Source organism: Agaricus bisporus, assembly GCF_000300575.1.
Source record: "Agaricus bisporus var. bisporus H97 unplaced genomic scaffold AGABI2scaffold_6, whole genome shotgun sequence".
In the NCBI taxonomy this organism is placed as follows: domain Eukaryota; kingdom Fungi; phylum Basidiomycota; class Agaricomycetes; order Agaricales; family Agaricaceae; genus Agaricus; species Agaricus bisporus.
This window is the reverse complement of record NW_006267369.1, coordinates 41086-59467: the sequence shown is the minus strand read 5'-3', so window position 1 is coordinate 59467 and position 18382 is coordinate 41086. Positions and strand designations below refer to the sequence as shown.

General features: G+C 46.3%; 11 protein-coding genes across 11 annotated transcripts; 4 read left to right on the top strand and 7 right to left on the bottom strand.

Annotated features, from left to right (window-relative positions):
- Positions 1-908: 908 nt before the first annotated feature.
- On the top strand, positions 909-1623 carry AGABI2DRAFT_192999 (hypothetical protein; the record flags this gene model as incomplete). The annotated part of the gene is made up of 2 exons (XM_006461471.1): positions 909-1250; positions 1305-1623. Coding segments are annotated over 2 exons (288 nt in total), but the record flags the coding sequence as incomplete, so codon positions are not given.
- A 2145-nt stretch (positions 1624-3768) lies between these two features.
- AGABI2DRAFT_118411 (hypothetical protein) lies at positions 3769-4291 on the bottom strand (the record flags this gene model as incomplete). The annotated part of the gene is made up of 2 exons (XM_006461470.1): positions 3769-4062; positions 4124-4291. The coding sequence occupies 2 exons, from the start codon at positions 4289-4291 to the stop codon at positions 3769-3771; spliced, it is 462 nt and encodes a 153-aa protein (XP_006461533.1).
- A 913-nt stretch (positions 4292-5204) lies between these two features.
- On the bottom strand, positions 5205-6005 carry AGABI2DRAFT_192998 (hypothetical protein). The gene is made up of 2 exons (XM_006461469.1): positions 5669-6005; positions 5205-5615 (listed from the first exon to the last, which is right to left on the bottom strand). Exons 1-2 carry the CDS (start codon positions 5969-5971, stop codon positions 5370-5372), a joined length of 549 nt encoding a protein of 182 aa, XP_006461532.1. The 5' UTR covers positions 5972-6005; the 3' UTR covers positions 5205-5369.
- A 41-nt stretch (positions 6006-6046) lies between these two features.
- Positions 6047-7144, bottom strand: AGABI2DRAFT_192997 (hypothetical protein; the record flags this gene model as incomplete). The annotated part of the gene is made up of 2 exons (XM_006461468.1): positions 6906-7144; positions 6047-6839 (listed from the first exon to the last, which is right to left on the bottom strand). A coding segment is annotated over exon 2 (357 nt), but the record flags the coding sequence as incomplete, so codon positions are not given.
- A 1123-nt stretch (positions 7145-8267) lies between these two features.
- AGABI2DRAFT_118409 (hypothetical protein) lies at positions 8268-9049 on the top strand (the record flags this gene model as incomplete). The annotated part of the gene is made up of 2 exons (XM_006461467.1): positions 8268-8327; positions 8369-9049. 2 exons carry the CDS (start codon positions 8268-8270, stop codon positions 9047-9049), a joined length of 741 nt encoding a protein of 246 aa, XP_006461530.1.
- AGABI2DRAFT_192996 (hypothetical protein) lies at positions 9050-9676 on the top strand. Its single transcript, XM_006461466.1, has 3 exons — positions 9050-9130; positions 9193-9596; positions 9654-9676. Exon 2 carries the CDS (start codon positions 9251-9253, stop codon positions 9458-9460), a length of 210 nt encoding a protein of 69 aa, XP_006461529.1. The 5' UTR covers positions 9050-9130; positions 9193-9250; the 3' UTR covers positions 9461-9596; positions 9654-9676.
- A 1665-nt stretch (positions 9677-11341) lies between these two features.
- AGABI2DRAFT_143386 (hypothetical protein) lies at positions 11342-12056 on the top strand (the record flags this gene model as incomplete). Its single annotated transcript, XM_006461465.1, has 2 exons — positions 11342-11896; positions 11976-12056. The coding sequence occupies 2 exons, from the start codon at positions 11342-11344 to the stop codon at positions 12054-12056; spliced, it is 636 nt and encodes a 211-aa protein (XP_006461528.1).
- Positions 12057-12302: 246 nt separating this feature from the next.
- AGABI2DRAFT_136517 (hypothetical protein) lies at positions 12303-12847 on the bottom strand. Its single transcript, XM_006461464.1, has 2 exons — positions 12826-12847; positions 12303-12766 (listed from the first exon to the last, which is right to left on the bottom strand). Exon 2 carries the CDS (start codon positions 12729-12731, stop codon positions 12519-12521), a length of 213 nt encoding a protein of 70 aa, XP_006461527.1. The 5' UTR covers positions 12732-12766; positions 12826-12847; the 3' UTR covers positions 12303-12518.
- A 342-nt stretch (positions 12848-13189) lies between these two features.
- On the bottom strand, positions 13190-13615 carry AGABI2DRAFT_118407 (hypothetical protein; the record flags this gene model as incomplete). Its single annotated transcript, XM_006461463.1, has 1 exon — positions 13190-13615. One exon carries the CDS (start codon positions 13613-13615, stop codon positions 13190-13192), a length of 426 nt encoding a protein of 141 aa, XP_006461526.1.
- Positions 13616-13741: 126 nt separating this feature from the next.
- AGABI2DRAFT_118406 (hypothetical protein) lies at positions 13742-14122 on the bottom strand (the record flags this gene model as incomplete). Its single annotated transcript, XM_006461462.1, has 3 exons — positions 13742-13782; positions 13847-13897; positions 13948-14122. The coding sequence occupies 3 exons, from the start codon at positions 14120-14122 to the stop codon at positions 13742-13744; spliced, it is 267 nt and encodes an 88-aa protein (XP_006461525.1).
- A 1887-nt stretch (positions 14123-16009) lies between these two features.
- Positions 16010-16983, bottom strand: AGABI2DRAFT_205316 (hypothetical protein; the record flags this gene model as incomplete). The annotated part of the gene is made up of 2 exons (XM_006461461.1): positions 16010-16467; positions 16527-16983. 2 exons carry the CDS (start codon positions 16981-16983, stop codon positions 16103-16105), a joined length of 822 nt encoding a protein of 273 aa, XP_006461524.1. The 3' UTR covers positions 16010-16102.
- Between the last annotated feature and the right edge of the window lie 1399 nt (positions 16984-18382).

The following is an 18382-nucleotide window of genomic DNA, read 5'->3' as shown; positions in this document are numbered from 1 at the left end:
CGACATAGTTCAAATCCGGTGAGGTCGCTACAGGAGTCAACAAATATCGAACGTTCATCACAAGAACCTGATGTGTGGGGCATCATGCACTATTGATGCCCATTACAAGCTGTGTTGCAACATGAAAAATTGCACTGCTTACCCCAGGCTCCACCCCAAGCCACTCTTTCAATAAAGATAAACGGCCACAAGGAAGATCTTTATTGCGATTCAACGCTCAAGCGCTCATGGCTCAAGCAGCGGGACCGAACTGGCTCCACTGAAGCACTGACAAGTGTCAGTGCTTCGCTTCCAGTGGCATGAGCTTCAACTTAGTAATCTTCCATCTCAATCGCCATGGCTTAACGACACTCGATTTCTCAGGATTTACATTCCGCTATGTGGAGACCTGTCAATATATCGTCCATACCGATCTCACTAGTTTGCTTCTGGTATCAGCGTTAGAATCCTAGAAAATCATTCTTGGGGTAGTTAATAATAGAATCATAATCACACCTCAACGTTTCAACCCCATTCAAAGTTCAGCGAAATCCCCGTCTTCTCGTAAGATAAGTGTTTGCAAGGAATTCAAATTATTGAAAAAGAAGAATCGACTCGGATTAATCAGCAAAGTGCGAGGCCGGCGAAACGTCCTTGAGGATTATAAGCTGTGAAGTAAGGCAACCGAGCACAGTGGGCGTAGGGGTAACGAGGGGAGAGTAAAGCGAGACAGTGGCGCGAGAACCAGGGACATACAAGATTATTGAATGAAAAGGAGATACTATTAATTCGTTATAGATTTGTTAACTATGGATTATCGCCCTTCTCCAGAATTCATTTTAACATGCAACGGGATACATCATTACTCGAAAATTAATCCGAAAACAAAGTTTACATCGTCTTGCAAAGACAAGAAGGCAAGGGTATGCAAAAAAAAAGAGAAGGTGTCGGCTCGAGTACGATCGTCTACTGTCGCCAGCCATCGCAAGGCGAAAACAAAGTATCAAGATGACACTAGATAGCGCTCACACTTTCTTCTCAACAGCAACTCCTTTATCATCAGATTTGATGGGTTTGGGTGGTGCGCCCATGCGAAGGCACCATGCGATAGTGGCGATGGAGACGATTCCACCGATGACAATGTAAGCAATAAACAGGCCATCAGGATTGAAAAATGGTCCCGCATTGCGTCGAATGCCAAGATCAATTATATTAAAAATGCCTCCAGCAAGGACTGTCGGACTGACCGCGAAGGCGGAGATATTGATTATCTTTTTTGAGAGAACGTAAGCAATCGGACAATAAGTTTGTGCCGTTTCTCATACCTTGTCCTGGACACCGGCTCTGGAAAGTCTGATACGAGCCATGAATGAAGATATCGCCACATTCAGACTCGCCAGGAATGCAAAAACATCGTACGCAACACCGAGGTCTGATAATGCTATGAAATCTTTCCTGAACGTCGCCGTTGCAGCCAGGCCATCCTGGGCAACACCAAGAATAAGGATAATCGCCAACAGCAAACCATCCAAAAAAGTCTTCAGGTTGAACAGGTTTTCGCTAGGGTTCAGCTGGATTCTCTGGCGATATGCGATGATGGAGAGGGGAGTGGCATAAAATAAAACAGTGGAAAACTGGCCAGTGAACACCATGCCGATTCGGAACCCTTCAGGTAAAAAAAATCTATCACCGAAGCTTGCGATATAGGTCGCGTATAGTGCTTGATTAACGATGAACATGACCGTATAAGACGTCAAGAGGATGCGGAACAGTATCCCCACATCATACGGTAGAGTGGGTTCACCGTCCGGTAATTGGAGGCTTTTAAAGCGCTTCAGGGAAGTTCCCAATTGGTAGAGGGTGAGGACGGCGATGACAATCGTCATAGCGAAAGCTGCTTGGAGTATGCCCGAGAGGCCAAGATCGGAGCCAGTATCAGACGCGTTTCCAGCCGTATCTCCTACGTCTTTCCCCTTACCTCGAGCAAAGACTCCCTCTATGTGGAAAAATGAGAGAATTAGCAGAGTGGCGACGCTTCGCAAGGAGGAAGGTGACATGGTGCCAAAACGTGGGGATAGCAGGAGCCCGTTGAAGTTGGGTTGTACTTATGTTGCGGTTGAGCAGAGATGTGAACATCTGTCATTGAGAGCGATATTCTTACATCTGAGGTCGATCCGGGACTGACAAAGATCTGTTGTTCATCAAGAACATGATCATGATGTGTTGGGCATTATCGATTATCGCTGCGGGCTGTGCTGGAACTGCGAAGAGCTCTAAACTCCTTCCCGGCCCAGACGCTATTAGCAAGTAATAAGTAAGAGGAAAATGTTATAAGGAAGTCAAAAACCTGGAAGATCCTCGATATCGACGCAACCATGGACTCAAATTCATCATTGTTTCCTGGCTCTTTTGGACAGGCCCCGCCGGCGCTGTTCAGTGATACTTATCAGCTTCGTATTAGCTTGGCCTGGAGGAAGAATGCGCCCAATTGCGGCAGTGATTAATCGATCATGCATCATTCCTGTCAGACAAGCACTGGCTAGGGCAACACGAACCTCAAATTTTATGAGAATCTGCAGATTCTTCTTTGTGTTCACATGAGGCTACTAATTATAAGTCATGTACGTTAACTTTGACCGTGATCGTTGTCTCTAGTGTTGAGCCCACTCGAATGTATATGAGTGTGCGCGACTAAGAGAACTGGGTGAGAGCCCTTGTCAGTTCTTTTGCCTGGTAGGCTGCGGCATGCCTCACTGCCAGTGGAGAGAAACCACGACGGACAGGAGGGACCAGCCTTCGCGAGTTTTAATTATAGGGTATGGTGGGTGGGCGAAAGAAACTGGTTCAAAACGTTGAGCGACTGTGAGGCCTGTGCATGTGGGTGTTGCGTTGGAGGAGATCTAGGAGGAGGCAGTGAGAGCGTGACTTGTGACACCGATTCTCTCCGATATCAGATCCTATCATCCGAGTCGGACCTACCGTCTGTAGCAGTATATACTTACATTTCTTGCTCACGAATCCTTTTAGCTCACATCTATCCTATCTAGGTGTAGCGTATCTGATACCTTTAAGTTGAATCAATCAATCGGCGGTTTCTTATCACAGTATTATGCCAGAGCCTGCAGGCCTGAGCGGTGGTAGCTTCTGTTCTGGCTGCTCCTGAAAATCTTGTCCCGTCCCACTCCTCGACTCACTTCCGATGTATTGAAATTCCCCTTGTTGTTTGAACATTGAGGAGAACTATAGAATCTCACGTTCCGTGGCTCTCTTTCCCCTTTGCGAGGCATTATCGTCGCTTTACATCGCCTCCATGACACTATCTCTGCAAAATCGGGAAGCGCTTATCTACGGAAACGAGCTGTGGCGAGTCAGAGTGAATTCTGATCTCCAAGACAAAAGCACTTCGCTATGTTAGCCTACATCCGTCTGGCATCTCGACAAAGTTAGAACATTTAAAATTATATCCACCAAATGAGCGTTTCCCGCTAACCAAGCATTGATTCGTGCTAATGACTTTTGGGATCCCGCTAGACCGAGTAAGGCCATCCACTACGTTTCAAAATCTTCACGGAGCGACAGGTTCATATCCCGAGGGTCGGATGCCTGCGAAGATGATATGGGACAAGTTCGTCGGCGCATTCTCTTGCACTCTGAATGCTTGGAGCGTTTTGCTCCTTTGCTGGTTTCCCTGGATTGATTAATTACATCCCTACAGATTCAGACAAAGATGATTAATCCAACTCACCGTCTCTAGATTCGCGAGGAACACGCGAGATATTGGTGTATCATTCACACTCCATCCAAATTCGCCAGAGACAATAGCTTGTATTGGAGGAAGCCATGAGAAGTGCCGTCACTGGCCAATACGCCTGTCTCTTCTGGGTCATGATAAACACAATCTATAAACTCGGCCGAACCAGACAAGTGAGCAACCTTGCAGCAAGTAGCATGCAAAGCGAGTAATTCAGGCGAAGGGACAGGGAGGGTTTGGGGGTCCTCAGTTGAGAAGGTGACATGATCTTTCATGCGCGGGTGGATGCGTCCTCGGTTGAAAGACTTGACTCGATAGCGATCTTTTACGCTCTTTTTTATAGATAGGGACCCAATGAATACTTTGGTGCGGAAACATGATATATGGACTTACCGTGGCTTCGAAGCAAAGTTCCAGTCGATCAAATGCGTCGTGAATATCTTTTTGCATGGTTATAACATTCGTTAGCGAGTGAACCTTTTCCCCATTGAAGGCGCTGATATCGCATTGAAATTGTTTGAGGACTGCCAGTATGGAAGCCTTGTAGTCCAGCTGGGGCATAGGGTTATCAGAGCTTCAATAAGATGTAAGAATCACAACGCGCCTTTGTGTTCGTGCCCTCTTTGGGTTCAACACTACAGAATGTCCCTTCCGGTATGATGTGAGCACATTCTGTGGAGCCTATGATCGTCTCATCGTCAGATGTCAATGATATTTTCGGGAGCGTCGCGGTGGAGGGTTCCTGTTACAACGCAACACGAATTGTCGCGAAGAAGGGCCTAATAGTGAAGAAGAATCAAGGGGCGAAGATTTTGGTACGAGCCGTTTACTAACATGTGCTTTTGCATTCTGATGATTCCTAGGAGCCTCACGTATCATTGTCTCTCATCTCCGTCTCGGTTTCCTCAAATGAAGATCTAGATGAGTGGTCACTCGGTGCGGGTGTTCGACATCTATACTTTTTGACTGGACAAGACGAAAGGAGGTTGAATCATGAATGTTGCCACAGGGAAAACTAAACTCACGCGGCGATATGAAATAGACTTCGAAAAATGCGCCTATATCTCTGAGATTACTTTGTTCCTTGCATAGTGAATGCATTTGGCGACTTCGTTACGAACGTCCCGGTTCGGCGCATGGAGTAGCAAGTACAAGCAAGTACCCGATTATCCGTACCAAGCGCGCTTGCGCTGTTGTAGCGAGTTGTTGCTCAAATTGCAGACAAGTATTGTACGCGCTGAACGTGTCAGGCTCGTCATAGGCAAATTTCTGAATTTCGGGAGACAAGGCGTTTGGGAGAGGGACCCCGGGAATTTTAGTAATTACCATGTGATGGTCGTCGGATAGATGCTGCATTGAATTACATGATACAGGTGTAACAACCTTAAATACGATCTACAGGGCGATCATGTATATATAGCATAACACCATTGCAGCTCCCAGTGACTACCAATCCATTCTCAAATTTCGTTTCAACAAATGAAGCCCAAATAACAAAACGCGTACAGAGTCGTGTGGAGAAAAAAGTGGGAAAAATCGTAAAGGTAAAAGAAAAGAAGAATCGTAGCCCCTACTCGATCATCGACTAACGACCGGAAGATGAGAAGGAATAGATTGAAGAGAGGAAATTTGATACCACTCATACTTTCTTTTCAACAGGCGCTCCTTTACCATCCGCTTTGGGGACCTTAGGAGGTGCGCCCATGAGAAGGCAACAATAAACTGCAGCAATGGAGACAGTTCCTTCGATGACGACAGTAGCAATCAACAGGGCGAGACGGTTGTAAAATGGTCTCGCATTGAGTTGAATGGCGACGTTAACAATCCTAAATATGCCCCCAGCAACGACTATCGGGCCGGCCGCAAAGGCGGAGATATTTATGATCTTATTTGCAAGGAGGTAAGAATCAGAAAATAAACTTTTGCTATTTCACATACCTTGTCGTGAATATTGGCTTTGGAAAGCCTAGCACGAGCCATGAAAGCAGATACCGCCACGTCCAGACTGGCAAGGAATCCAAAGACTTCGTATGCAATACCGAGATTCGATCCTGCGATCCTATCTTGGATTGAGCTTGTGTTTCCAAATACAGCAGCCACGGCAATAGCAAGGATAAGAATAATCGCCAATAGCCAACCATCCAAAAAGGTCTTCAAGTTGAAAACCCTTTCTGCAGGGTTCAACTGGATTCGCTGGCGGTATGCGATGATGGAGAGGAAAGTGGCGTAGAATAGGACCATGGCAAACTGGCCGGCAAACACAGTCCCAATTTCGAATGATTCAGGTAAAAGGAAGAGGCCACCAAAGCTGGCAATATATACGGCATAAAGGATATTGCTGACGAGATAGATGGTCGTGTAAGACGTCAAGAGGATGCGGAAGAGCGTTCCAACATCGTAAGGTAGAGTGGGTTCACCCTCTGGTAATTGGAGGCTTTTAAACCGTCCCAAAGCTTTTCCCAGTTGGTAAAGAGTGAATAAGGCAATAACAACTGTCAGAGCAAAAACTGCATCGAGGGCTGGAGGGAGCCCAAGGTCAGAGCTAGAACCTCCAACTCTTCCTATACCACCACCTCCTCCGCCCCTGCCTCCACCTCGAGCGAAAACTCCTTGTATATGGAAAAGTGAACAAAGTAGAAAAGTAGCGACGCGTCGCGAGGAGGAAGTAGACATGGCGCCAAAGCCGGGGGAGTTGTTGGTGGGATGACGAGAATCCGTTGGTCTTGGTTCGCTCTTATTGTGCGGGTTCAGCACTTGTGTGTGAAACCTGTCATGCAGGGTAAGATTCTAAGCATTACGGGTCATTTAATATACTAGTTATTCGGGCACCAAACATTTTGCCCAGCTTTGATAAACATCCGACGTTCGTCACGATAATCTGAAGTGTTGGGCATCGACGTCGTCGATAGCTGCTCCAGGCTGTGGTGAAATCGTGGAAAGCTGAACTGGCTGCACCGGCACAGTCGTTGACTCATTGTCAGTGACTGTAATCAGGTCCGCATTCTCGTATGTACATCCGGTGGTCTTCTTTAATCTCTGCAGGGCCGTTTGAACTACCTGTCAAGGAAGTACGTAATATTTTCTCTCAATCGCCATCGCTCCAACATTTCTGTGAATGCCCTGAAGTCAGATAGGTGCACATTCAAAAACTGAAACTTGTAGAAGCTCCTCTTACAGTGAATCGGCCCTAGATGAATACCTAGTAGCGCCGCGTTACTAGGTAGGTTGTCCAGTGTTCGGTAGGGTTTAATGGGTGGCCGAGGTTGAAATAAGAGATGTGAGCGTGCGGCTGACCGCGAAGAATTATGTCAACAGTAGTAGCAATCGATGGATAGAGACGGATATGTTAAAACGGTTGGAGCAGTGGCGAGGGCGCCTGGTATGGTGGCGTGCAAGTGGCGGAAGACTTCGAAGGTGTTGGTGAAAGACCGTGTGAACAAATTGATGTTGATCATTCGCACAACTTGCTACCGGCGTAATCCATAGATATACACTTTTGGGTTGACCCGACGACGTTCTAGCCTCATCTAAGCCTTACAGCACACGGGCTCCCCCTTAATTTCATCGTTGGTTGTCTAGTGACTATCCTACTCGCTGACGAAAGTGATCGTCGTGACAGGTTAAATTTCCTCACGCACTCGCAAGCTCCCCACAAAGCTGAGGAACGAAGTGGGTCCCAAGTTCTTCAACCCCATTCATGTTGAGCAAATGACCGTGACGGCATGCCTGGTGTCAAGAAAGTTCTGAGAAGGGAATGGTATCCAATCGCCTCCTGTTATGATTTTTTCTGAAACATTCATGTTTGCCTTCCATTTGATAACGGATGCTTGATGTATTTTTCCTTTATCTGCTTTACCAAATCTGTAGTTCAGAGCGGGTTCAGAGAATCATTTCATTTGGTTAAAGGGTCCGGAATTCGATGCTTCTACCTTCGTGATTCATTTCTCTCAATCTTGTCCTGTTTTGGAAAACGCTGTAAGCGGGCTGGGTATGGTATAACGAATCAGATCAATTGTGGCGCCACACCCTTGGAGGCATCCCTAAGCTGTAGTTTACGTGGTTGCTGAGTGGATATCTGAGGTCATACAGAACGAGGGATTGAGAGAGGGATGAATGCCAATAAGTTTTTGACTTCCTTGATCGTATCGGTTAATTAACTGTCCGTTCCCTGCGAGCCCGCGCCACTGAAGTTGATGCTCATTAATTGTAGGCCCGTTGTACCTCAGGTCCACTGCCTACAATATTCCTAGGACAGGTCGATAGAAATCGTTCCGGCACGTCTCCAAATCAACGTATTATTCTCGCAAGGATCAAGCTTCAAGCTTCACGCATGGAGTAACGTCAGCCAACTTCAGGCGTGTTGTACGAGAATCATGCCCTGATCGTGCCCCTCCTATCCTAATTCCTCCCTTCCGTTCGTGGACTACTATAGTGTTTGTCGTGGAGTGACGCGTGTGCTTCATGGTAATTGCGCTGCTCGAGTTTTCCCACACTCGTCACATGTACGTTAACATTCCGCCATCATGTGAAGAACCAAATGTTAGCATTTCTCGCGCAACTCCTTCAAAAGCTCAAAGCTCTTGAGCTTCCATCGACAGTGACGGACGTCTGGTATTAGTGAGCTGAACCAATTCACAGTTCGTGGTTACAGGACTAAACAACTGGAGCAACTACCCTCGTCCACTGCATACTCTGTGGTTCCTGTTCTGGCCATTTCCCTGGAAGTTTCGTCCTTTCCCGGCTCTTGACTCCGTTCAGATCTTTCAAAATCCCTTGTTGTTCGAACATCGATATTACAAGGAGGAGAATTACAGAATCTTACGTTCATTACCTCTCTTTCACCTTCGCGACACACCCTTATTCGCCTTGTATCGCCTCCACGATGCCATCTGTGCGGCGTGTGAGAATGGCGCGATGATGGAAGGTGCTTATATCTGGCATCGAGCTGATTGGCCAGTCAGAGATTTCCCCGACCCCCAAGATCCAGACCCTATACGCTACGCTGTGCTTACTTCCATTGCAGAAGACATGGCGAAGGCATTTAACCGGAAGATTCGAATAGGCCTACGTAGAGGAATCCGACATATTTCTGCGGATATGGCCAGGGCTAACTTCGCTGCCAAGGATATCGATAAACCATTCGAAGAGGCACCGCCGTGGGCGGCCAATGTTCCTGCCTTACCAGAATGGGTCTTCCTCGAGAAGGGCAACGTTGTTAACCCAAAACGCATAAATCCTTTCGCAAAGCGACGAATTATGAGTATAGTTGCTCTACAATTGCGAAACATATATGTGTACCCTCGTTCGCTGTTATGGTGATGCTTGAAAACACTACACGTACTCCTGCGTCCGCCTAATATCTAACGTCTACTCCTCTCACGTCGGAGGTTATTTTGGAAGGTACTACCCTACTCTCAGTCTTGTAACTGTTGGCTGACATACCAACTCGTCCCAATGTTCAGTAGACTCGGAAATTCAATAGAGGAAAAGTACGCCAATGACAGAGGCCCGGGCCGGTTGATGGTTTGTGGCGAGGTTATCTCGGAGCTCCAGGCCGCTCGAACGACAACCGAGGATATCAATTACACCTACCCGTTCCTCGAAATCTACCCCTACATGAAGATCTCTGATACCACTGAAGAAATTACTCGCAGTATTGGCAATTCTATCGTTCTTCGTCCAGGGTTTGGCTGGTCTGACGCGGGTTTCTCCCGGGTATGCCAAACGTAATTCAAGTTGTTTGAATATGTTGCTCTAGTGACAGAATTTCCCTCTATGCAATATTTTCTTATATCTGAAGATCAGGGTCATGTGGAAAGGCTGATTGGCTCTGCTCCAACGATATAACTTCTGTTATCCCTGAATGGTAAGCTGCAAGCTATCTATTTCAAAGCCGTCTGAACAAATTAGCTCTTTGTTCTAGCTATGCTAGCTCATACCTTCACGACTTGCGAGTTGGAGTGAAGAATACGGGAGCAGTCAAGGCATTCAGGACCGCTACTCTCCAGTCATGCTACTAGTAATTCTCCAATACACCTTCGATCTACATTTGGCGGCTTCCTTAAGCAACTGGTTTCCATGGCTGAATGTCTGGTCTCGTGATTCTAGGAGTTGAGGATTAAGGAGAAACGAAATACAATAGCGAATAAGATATGGCTAGTCCCACGGGGAAGCTCTTCGAATGGGACAAAAGATAAATCGATCCTCCGGGATAGTCACGCGGCAACCAACACTTACCCAAATGCCCTGGCGATGAATGGAAGTTGAAGTGTAGTTGGTCACCGGGGGAATCGCTGACGAATGTGATCATCGTGACGAGTTAAATTTCCTCACTTACGCACTAGCTCGCCACAAAACCGGGTAACGAATGTGGGTCCCAATTTCTAGAACCCCATTCATGTTGAGCAAATGACCGTGACGGCATGCCTGGTGTCAAGAAAGTTCCGAGAAGGAATGGGACTTATCCAATCGCCTCGTGTTACGATCTCTTTGAAGCATTCATGCTTGTGTTCCATCAGATAATGGACGCTTGATGTATTCATCCTCCATCTGCTTCGCCGAATCTGAGGTTCAACGAATTATTTCGTTTGGTCAAAGGGTCCGAAATTCGCTGCTTCTACCTTCATGATTCATTTCTTTGCCAACTTAAAATAATCCAAATGAATGCGCTTTTATATTGACTTTTCCCAAATTACAAAACTTCCGGCCTCTGGAAGAACGTTTTGTTTGATAGACCTCACCGTGATCTCCCCAAACTGTATCCACGCAGAAATCAAGTCATGTGTTTTGCAAGACACCAGAAAGCTATTTATCACTGGCTTCTGATTGATGAACACGCGTTTCCTGTAGTGCTTCCTATAGGCGAGTAACGTTTGTACTTCTCGCCGAACCTAACTTAATACGAAGTGAGCAGATCACGCGTAACCGAAACTTCTTGCCATGAGACGCACAATCCGCCCTTTACTTCTTTTGAATTTACCCCGGCGCGATTCATGAAGCCAATCAACGGACCGGTGGCGGAAAACAATCAAGGGAAGCAAGTTGGGCTCACGATTCGTCGGCACATCATATTCGCAGTCACAGTCTAACCCACAAGTGAACATAACTTGTCAAAGTGCGGCACTCTCTTTCGTCCTGAAAACAGAATCTTTTTGTCACCGTTAAACCTCTACTACTCGAACGAAGACTCGGATAAATTTGAATTTGGAGGGCATTTTCGGACCACGAGGCGGCAAATCCCGACGATGTTCAAGTCGGGGCTTGAACGGTTTCGTGAACCCTATTGTTTTTCTCGCTTGAAATTTCAAAGTCCTCTACTCGCCACAATGATGAACTCACATGGCAATATCAGAAACGACGACAAGGAAATGCACAAAATTGGCAACTGTTTAGCATACGTACAAACTTCTGCTTCTCATTTCCGTGCACCTTAAAAGGCCCTAGTCCACGAGCCTTCAAGCAATTCCCCGCGCGGACTCCAGCAGGTATTTGCTAAGTGTATATCTACTTACGTCTATCTTATTGTAGGCATCTCTATCTATCTCTCTGACTCGGACACTAGCTTATCATCCGTCGCTCGTCGTCCGCTCAGCTCTCTCCCACTCTACGCCAATGACTGAATACGAGTATTCGCCAGATGAGGTGAAGCAATACCTTGCGACACAGAAGCGCGTCTCGAACTGGGTCGATCATACTAAATTACATCCTCCCTGCAATCCATTTGCACCATCTTCTCCAATTACACCCGACTCTCCTGATTCTAAGACCCACATTTCCACGTCGTCCAAGTCCAGGACTTCCTCAGATGGGACATTTCATCCGCGAAGTCAAGCCCCATTATCCCCTCCTCCTCCGATTCCAGGTCATTATTCTCTTCACTCGTCTTCGGCTCGCTCTCCTCCATCTCAACACACTCAGTCATCTGCTCGCTACACCGAATCTACTTATCTCGCCCGCCACACCGCCACCCAATCTTCTCCCACGGTCACATCTCGCCACACTCATAAACCAAACAAACCTCGCATCTACTACCAAACCGTCGATGCATACAAAGATCGTCCTACTACCATTTCGCGTTCAGACGAAACTGGTTATATCATTCGTCTCAATGAGGGTCGTAGTGGAGTGATTTTCCTCCCCCCTCCGGGCAAGAGGATGGAGGTTTGGGTGAGTTTTTCCCTCCTCCTCTTGCTTTTTCTGTCTTGGTGGGCATCGGTTGATGTATGAGGTTTTTTGTGTGGATTAGGCTGGACAGGGAGCTCAGGATCAGAGCATGATTGTGACCTCGAAGAAGTCGAAGAGGAGTAAGGATAAGAAGAAGGCGTAAGCTGGGTTTCAGGCACTTTCTGGGCAGCCCATACAGACATGGACCTTTCTTGATGCACTGAGATCGATGATTCAAGTTCTCATATTCATATTACTATGTATCATTCTTTCATCTAACAAATAAGTGTTATCCAAGTATGTTTCTCCGACAGTACCTAGGATTTATGTTGTATGCTTGGTAGTAGTATGCTTCCTTCGCATTATACATTTATTTCACCATTCACCTCGCTCCTTCCATGCCTGAGATAGACGATGAGATCGGTATATTGAATGATTCAAGAATGGCGTAATAATGAAGGTGTCTAGCAAAATGAAATCCATGCGCATACCGCCCTTAATTGCTATTTCAGGAAGGACGATATAGAATTTATAAAGATGAGGTGGTAAAGATGTAAGTTACTACAGGGAACTTGTCTCGGGCACCGATGGTTTACTCCTCTTCCCGAGGCTTGAGAGCTTGAGCTTAGTCATGGGGGACTGTTACATGAGTAGATCCCTCGAAGACACGAATGGGTTCTCGTTTGGATGGGATAGAGACATGTGTCAATCCGTGGTCGAAAGTAAAGGGCTCTCGTTTGCTTGGAATCGAGACATGGCCAGCAGCCTCGGCGACAGGTGAGGCAGTGGCAAATGTCAGGAAGGCGAAGGTCGAGATGATGTAAGCGATAACCTTCATCACGGTAATGACCGGTGCGATTAATTACTATATAACTTAAAAGTCGAATGTTAGTTAGTCAGTGGTGAGGCTGAGGGGGGAGCGTACAACGTACTCGGGTGGGATGTGGGTTAGGTTCAAGAATGATTCCGGTCCTTCACCTCGGCGGTCGTTTTTATACTTCGCACGCAAATGAGCTTTGGTATTGAAGCGTGATTGATTGATTGATTGCTATCCACGTACTGCTGTCACATCATTGTTGAAGATGAAACATTAACATCAGTCATAACTATGGACATATGGACGTGATGCACGAAGTTCTTGTGCCTTGTTCGGCCATCTCGATACATTTGGACGATTTTCATTCTAGGCAGAAGGATTACAAGAGCGCTCTACTTGCCAATGGCCGACCGCAACATGATGAACACAATGTAGAACATGATTCCCAACTAATTAACTTCGAATATGTGTAAACACCTTCATGCACTCTTCCCACCTTTCGCAGACTCTTTCTCCAATCTCTCCGCATTCCACTCGTAGCTCTTTGTCCCGCCATATCTATGCTCTCCCCCAGTTGGCGAATATGGTTCCTTCTTATCAACATGTGAATATTCGGTGGTGCGCATTCCTGACCGGTTGTAGTCACCGGAGGTATCCTCGTACGGCGCCTGGTCCTCTGGATTGCTCTTTGGATCAACGGGAAATTTGAAACTCCTCTTTGGATCATATTCAGCATGAACCGAGGAGGGAGAGGTCGACTTGGGATCATGGTATTTCTTTGTATTGTTTTCTCCTTCAATCCGTCTACCCTCTTGTTGACCATGAGGTACAGTCAGAAATCGAACAGCTCGTGGCATGTAGTATGGTTTCATGCGAGAAGCGGTTAATAATCGTGCAAGCATCATGGTAGGAGTTTGAAGAAAGAAAGAAAGGTGCATTCAACGAGGCTAAAATTATTGGAACATGACGTCACAATCTCATGATTCCCCTACTCGACAATAAAGCCGCATGCAACAGTATAGCCACGATAATTACTCCACATCAAGCACAAATTCATAGAGAGAAGACTGCTCTAGAGGATCGGAGCTGGAGGACAAATTCAGATATTCTGTTTCATACGCCTTCCCTAGACATACCTGCTTGAGGCTGAGTATCTCCTTGTCCACCTCTCTTGGAGGTATCATAATCTATGATTCATCAGGGAAAGCCCTACACGCTGCACAAACTCTATGCTCACCTTGAGGGTTCCTGCTTGCGGCTCCCGCTGCTTTATTCGCTCCAGGCTCCTTCGCTCCTTCCTTCAACCGTTCAGCCTCCCGTTTGTTAAGCTCCTCGTCGGGAATCTTTTGGGTGCTGGATTGGGGAAGGTTACGAGGGTCGACCTGCTTGTTTCCGATAAAACTAGCTTCCATAGTAGATATGAATGGATCGTTTGGAAATGAAATTTTTTTGGTTTTTGAGCTGAGGGTTCCCCTATTTGAAGTCATTGATGATGTCAGTGACGATCGATGATGTCATGGCTTAATAGATGGTGGGAACATATACTCGCACGATCGAACACGGCTCGCCTTCGTGCTGGTAGACACCCTCGAAGCAACCCGGCAAGGGGCACTTGAGAAATTTCTCGTTCGCAAATTTCCAAGAACGCTTTCGGGTTTGATGCCAATTTCTCAACATTGAGCGTTTCATGTCCCCTTCAGGCTGTGGATGATGTGTTCAGCCCGAGGTTTAACATAAAACTACGGATATATAAAAATCATGTTGAAGTCTATCCAGCCGCCGCTACAGACTGGGTCACTTGTGGGTATCTGAAATGATGCTTAATGTACAGTCGATTCTTTCGTAAATTTTTGTTAGTTTTTAAACAATTAAATTTTATCATAAGGCTATTAATATTGTTGAAGCTACGCTAAAACTAAATGGGACCAAATTTGAGGGACGGCTATAGCAGAGATAGTACGTGAACCTAACACCCCTCCTCCAAAGGGATGGGACCTGTATTCAGCTTTTTATCATACCTGAGTACTTGAGTTTAGCACGAGCCAAATTCCGCGTCGTCAACACCTTTATTGGCGTGAATTGACCGTGCGAACCATTTCTTCGTCGTACTGGTTTATCGTAAATATTTGCGAAGCATTCAATTTACCGGTCCCTTATACGTCATTTTTCGTCTTCACATATCTTTTCGCAAAACTCAGAGGTCACGTTCCCAGGTGTGTCCAACTCTTGTCCTTGACTTGCTTGTCTCTGTCTTTATGGCTTTTTGAGCCGATAAGATCTTCAATTCGTTCCAAGCCAATTTAGGATCTTCAAAATGCCTCTTGAAAGTCCAGCGAGAAGTAGACAGCGAAACCTCTGAATGAGGGAAATTTCAAAAAGGCTGACATGTCGACAGTCATTTCCGAGGTTGTCAATCGATTACGTTTACAGCAATATTGCAACACCACGGTGACTGCATGCACTGTGCAATGTGAGCCAGATGCTTTTTCATCACATGTAAACCAGATGCCTCCTATCCGACAATCCGGTTGGAATAATCGATGGCACGCCATGACCAAACGGTTAGGATTACCGTGTTCTGGTCTTCTTTTTTTCTCATTCATATAATTTCTTCACAACCGATTGAATGACACCTTTCTGTCACATGTAATTACCAACTTAGCGCTATTAAGCAATCTAGATGATATGAACGCTCACTAGCGGACACCCTGGAAGAGACGAGTTATTGGAAGAAGATTAGGAACAACGTTTGAAGACCAGGTAGGTCCAAGTCTGAATGATTCAACGGAAGCTCGGAAGCACTAGTATGTTTTTCTTCTCTGAGCCTGTAGCTCGATTTTCCAACACGTTCCGCAGTTTACTATTAATAACCTGAAAAATCACGTTCTGAAAAGCGGAAGATGATCCCTAGTGATCCCCAACCTGTGGGCCGGGAGATATTTAAGCCCATGATGTGGTACTGTTGATAATAAGTAGAAGACGTGCATGTAGAAGTTCTAGTCTACGAGAAAGAATTACAACATGCTGGTCACGAGAAACAAAAATCTCTCATGAACCAGCTCGTGGGAGGTGGTTACGGCGGGTCGAAGCAGAAGTGTCAATGCAGAGGGGCTCCAGCGTAGGAGATCAGCGAACCCCCCACTGCGAGATTGGTCACACTACTCAGATAAATTCTGAAGACCAAGACGTGTTGTTCATGCCTGGGGACATTTAATAAAAAATTTGGGGCGGCTAGTTGCTTCACCGGGAAGAACAGAGGAGGTCCACAGGCTATCTCTCCAACTGGGGACAACGGCAATCGGGCTTTCGCTCTCAAAAATACGATTCAAAACGTCTACGGAATACTACTGAAACATTAAAAACAGTACAAACCAACATGCGTCGATGGAGCCTCATTTGTTTCCGATGCAACAAATCTGGAGATTTTTCGGCAATCTACACGCGGGCAGGGGAAGAGAATTCTTGGAGTGCCATGAAGCTTCTAAGCTTCCTTTTTCTCGTTGATATAATGACGTGCGAAAAGATCTGAGAAGAAGCAGAATGATAAGAGCAATCAGGGGACGGGTATTCTTGGTGTTACGAGCAGTTTTCCTACCGTTCTGTAACCAAAGAATCTGCGGAGACCTGGTTAGCCAGTCAAACATGACAACAAAGAAATCACCAACCTTATTAACAGCTTTCACGACAGCAACTTTCGTCTTCAGATCGAGTTCGGCGTGTTCCAGCACGGCAGTGAGAAGAATATCTTCGACAAATCCTGGAATAATATCCGTTGTCAGATGTCGCTGGAGACCAAAAGAAGTCAAGTGCACCCACCCAAAAGAAGACCTAGATGAGTGTATTCAACTCTGAGAGCGGGTTTATTGACGCGATGTTTGAACCCGGGCTCCGTTCCCGTGTGCATAATGGCAACTTTGTCAAAATACTCCCATGACTTTGGATTATCATAATCGAGTGAGACGACTTTGACGAGATAACCCGCTAGAAAATCTTTGCGGAATTTGATCTGCGGATGGTCGAGGTTCAGGTCATCAAGCGATACCGGTGCATCTCCAGTAAATCCAGTTTGACGGGGGACAAAGGATTGAGCTGTGATAGTAAATTCGAATAATTTCACATAGACGGCATCGACTACGGCGGGAACGAGAGGACCGAGATAAGGTTTGGCAGCGTGAAGAGCTGCAGCGTCGTCAGCTGTGAAGTTGACAAAGTCGCGAGTATATGAAACTCTGGAGGAGAGAGTTTCTAGAGACTCGGGAGTGATGGTGCGCATTGTGTGAATGAAACTGAGCTGAATCTCAGTTCCTTTTATGCGTCCATGACTCCGGGTCGGTCCAGGTCGGTCCAGGTATTTCCAATCGTGCAGGGAGTCTCCCGATCACGGCAGAGGTGACACTTGTTGGGCATTGTCGGGTTTCTTCCATTTATCTACTCCATTGTCCATATGGCTTGCACAGTATCGGTGTAGTGAATATGTAAACTAGGGAGGTGATTCAGCGGATTTTCTTCTCACCTTGGTTCATTTCGCCAAATCTAAACCGTGTACGGGCTACTAAATAGGCTACACCTCTGAACACCTTTCGAATGTAGTAGTTTCATCTTCTTCAATCCATCTTCGATCGGCGCCTCAGACTGTCAAGCGACTATGGTGTCATATAATACTCATAGCTCACGGTTTAGCCATTGGTGGATTCATGGGGGAGCCGTAGTATCCATACCAAACCCGAACCTCGGAACCAGTGTAACTACTCATATAGGCGGATGTGGCTTATAGTACGAGCACATATTCCCTTTCCAGCCGCTGTATTCCTGTGAGTTAGGCTCGCAAGTTCATTCAAGACAGCCTAAGGATATATGGAGAAATCAATGCTAGGCTAGTCACACAACAAAACTTTGGATATGTATGTCTTATGTACCTGGTAACGCCACCAATGCGACCTTTTTCCTGGCTCATGAGTCTAAGTATATCAGGCTTTGGATTAGGCCACTTCAGTGACCTTGCAAAACTTGGCAGCAACTGGTAAATTTTAAGTTAAATGATTAGTTGAAAGTATTTAATTTACTATCAAAAGCATAGTGAGATTACGGTCATAGTAAGACGTAGTACTTCATTCCACATCCTTGAACAGCTTAGATGGTGCCCAACGGCAGGCACCATGGTTTGGGGTTGGTTTGGGGCTAACGTGGCAATATCATGGAAAAGGCAGCGCGCAACCTTGCCAAGACTTTCCGCTTTCTCCTTGACACAATGACGTGCGAAAAAACCTCAATCTCTACCCTACCAATGATGAAGTGAGTCTTCCCGCGACGTCTGTTACATTGTCGCCAGCCAATCCTCCCATTTTCCCGTATATCCACCTGGCGTCGATTTCAAAGCCTATATTGGAGACTCTGGTTGGCGGAGATTGGGCTGGCCAGGGCAGATGATGTTCTGATTCCGTCCCTTTGTACCTGGTAGGCGACGTCGGAGATAGTGAGCTTAAGGTCTAATTCACTACCTGATTCACGAAGTGCAGGAAGACACCCTAGTACGAAACCCAGAGCTAAAGAAACGCAAATCGACGAAATCAATGATAACCGGTCAATAAATCCCACGCTTGCGCAGCCACTGTGATCCTAGATCAGGCAGGTACTACTAAGTAATGGGTATGCGTTCGAGGAAATTCGTACGA